At 32.0% G+C, this 765-nt stretch overlaps 1 protein-coding gene across 1 annotated transcript in view; it reads left to right on the top strand.

Annotated features, from left to right (window-relative positions):
- LOC110029670 (gibberellin 2-beta-dioxygenase 1) overlaps positions 1-223 on the top strand; it is a 2,428-nt gene extending 2,205 nt beyond the window's left edge. The window contains exon 5 of the mRNA XM_020732071.1: positions 7-223. Coding sequence (XP_020587730.1) covers positions 7-165 — 159 coding nt within the window. The 3' untranslated portion in view covers positions 166-223. The remainder of the gene's footprint in view (positions 1-6) is intronic.
- Positions 224-765: the final 542 nt, after the last annotated feature.

Here is a 765-nt window from a genome sequence, read left to right as displayed (position 1 = left end):
TTTTTGGGGGGCCCGCCGTTGAAGGAGAGAGTAGCTCCTTTGCCGCTGTTAATGGAGGAAGGGGAAGAGAGTCTGTATAGAGAGTTTACTTGGTGTGAGTATAAGACGACAGCGTACAAGACGAAGCTTGTTGATGATAGACTCGTACTTTTTGAGAAGCGTTGACTTGTTTCTCTGTGGTTCTGTTCTTCAACAATGGGAAAAAGATCCTTTTTTTTTTTTTTTTGAGAGGGAGTTTGTTTTGCAGTTAGGATTTTAAGGAGTGTTATGTTAGCTAGTAATGAAATTTTCTTTTAGAAATTTGAGCGCTTGCAAATATTATAAATTGCAAAAAGGAATAAAAATTGCATAATGAAGTTTTGGAATTATAAAAAAATTTAAAGTAACATTTTATTATGTTGTTTTAGGGAAATCACATGGGGCATCTTCAACTTATTGAATAATCTGCTGATCAGCTGATAAAAAATAATCTACTGATATGTTAATGTGTTGATAAACTAAGTGCATTGACTATTATAAATTTTTATTTTTTTTGAAAAAGTCAGACCATTCTCAGAAAGTTGTTGTACCTAGATGGGTGCGATGTGAAAACGCTGCTTTCAGCATTTTCAAAACACATAATCTGTCAAAATGCAGTTTACCCAAACAATCAAGGTGCGTTTTCAAAATTTTATCGCACAAAACTGACGCTTAGCATATGATTTATCTTTTATTATGTATTTTGATGTGATATTTATTTAAATTTTATGTAAATAAATATAAACT

The sequence above is a fragment of the Phalaenopsis equestris genome, unplaced genomic scaffold (assembly GCF_001263595.1).
Source record: "Phalaenopsis equestris unplaced genomic scaffold, ASM126359v1 Scaffold000600, whole genome shotgun sequence".
Classification (NCBI taxonomy): domain Eukaryota; kingdom Viridiplantae; phylum Streptophyta; class Magnoliopsida; order Asparagales; family Orchidaceae; genus Phalaenopsis; species Phalaenopsis equestris.
The sequence above is the reverse complement of the archived record's forward strand: the minus strand, read 5'-3'. Positions and strand labels throughout refer to the sequence as shown.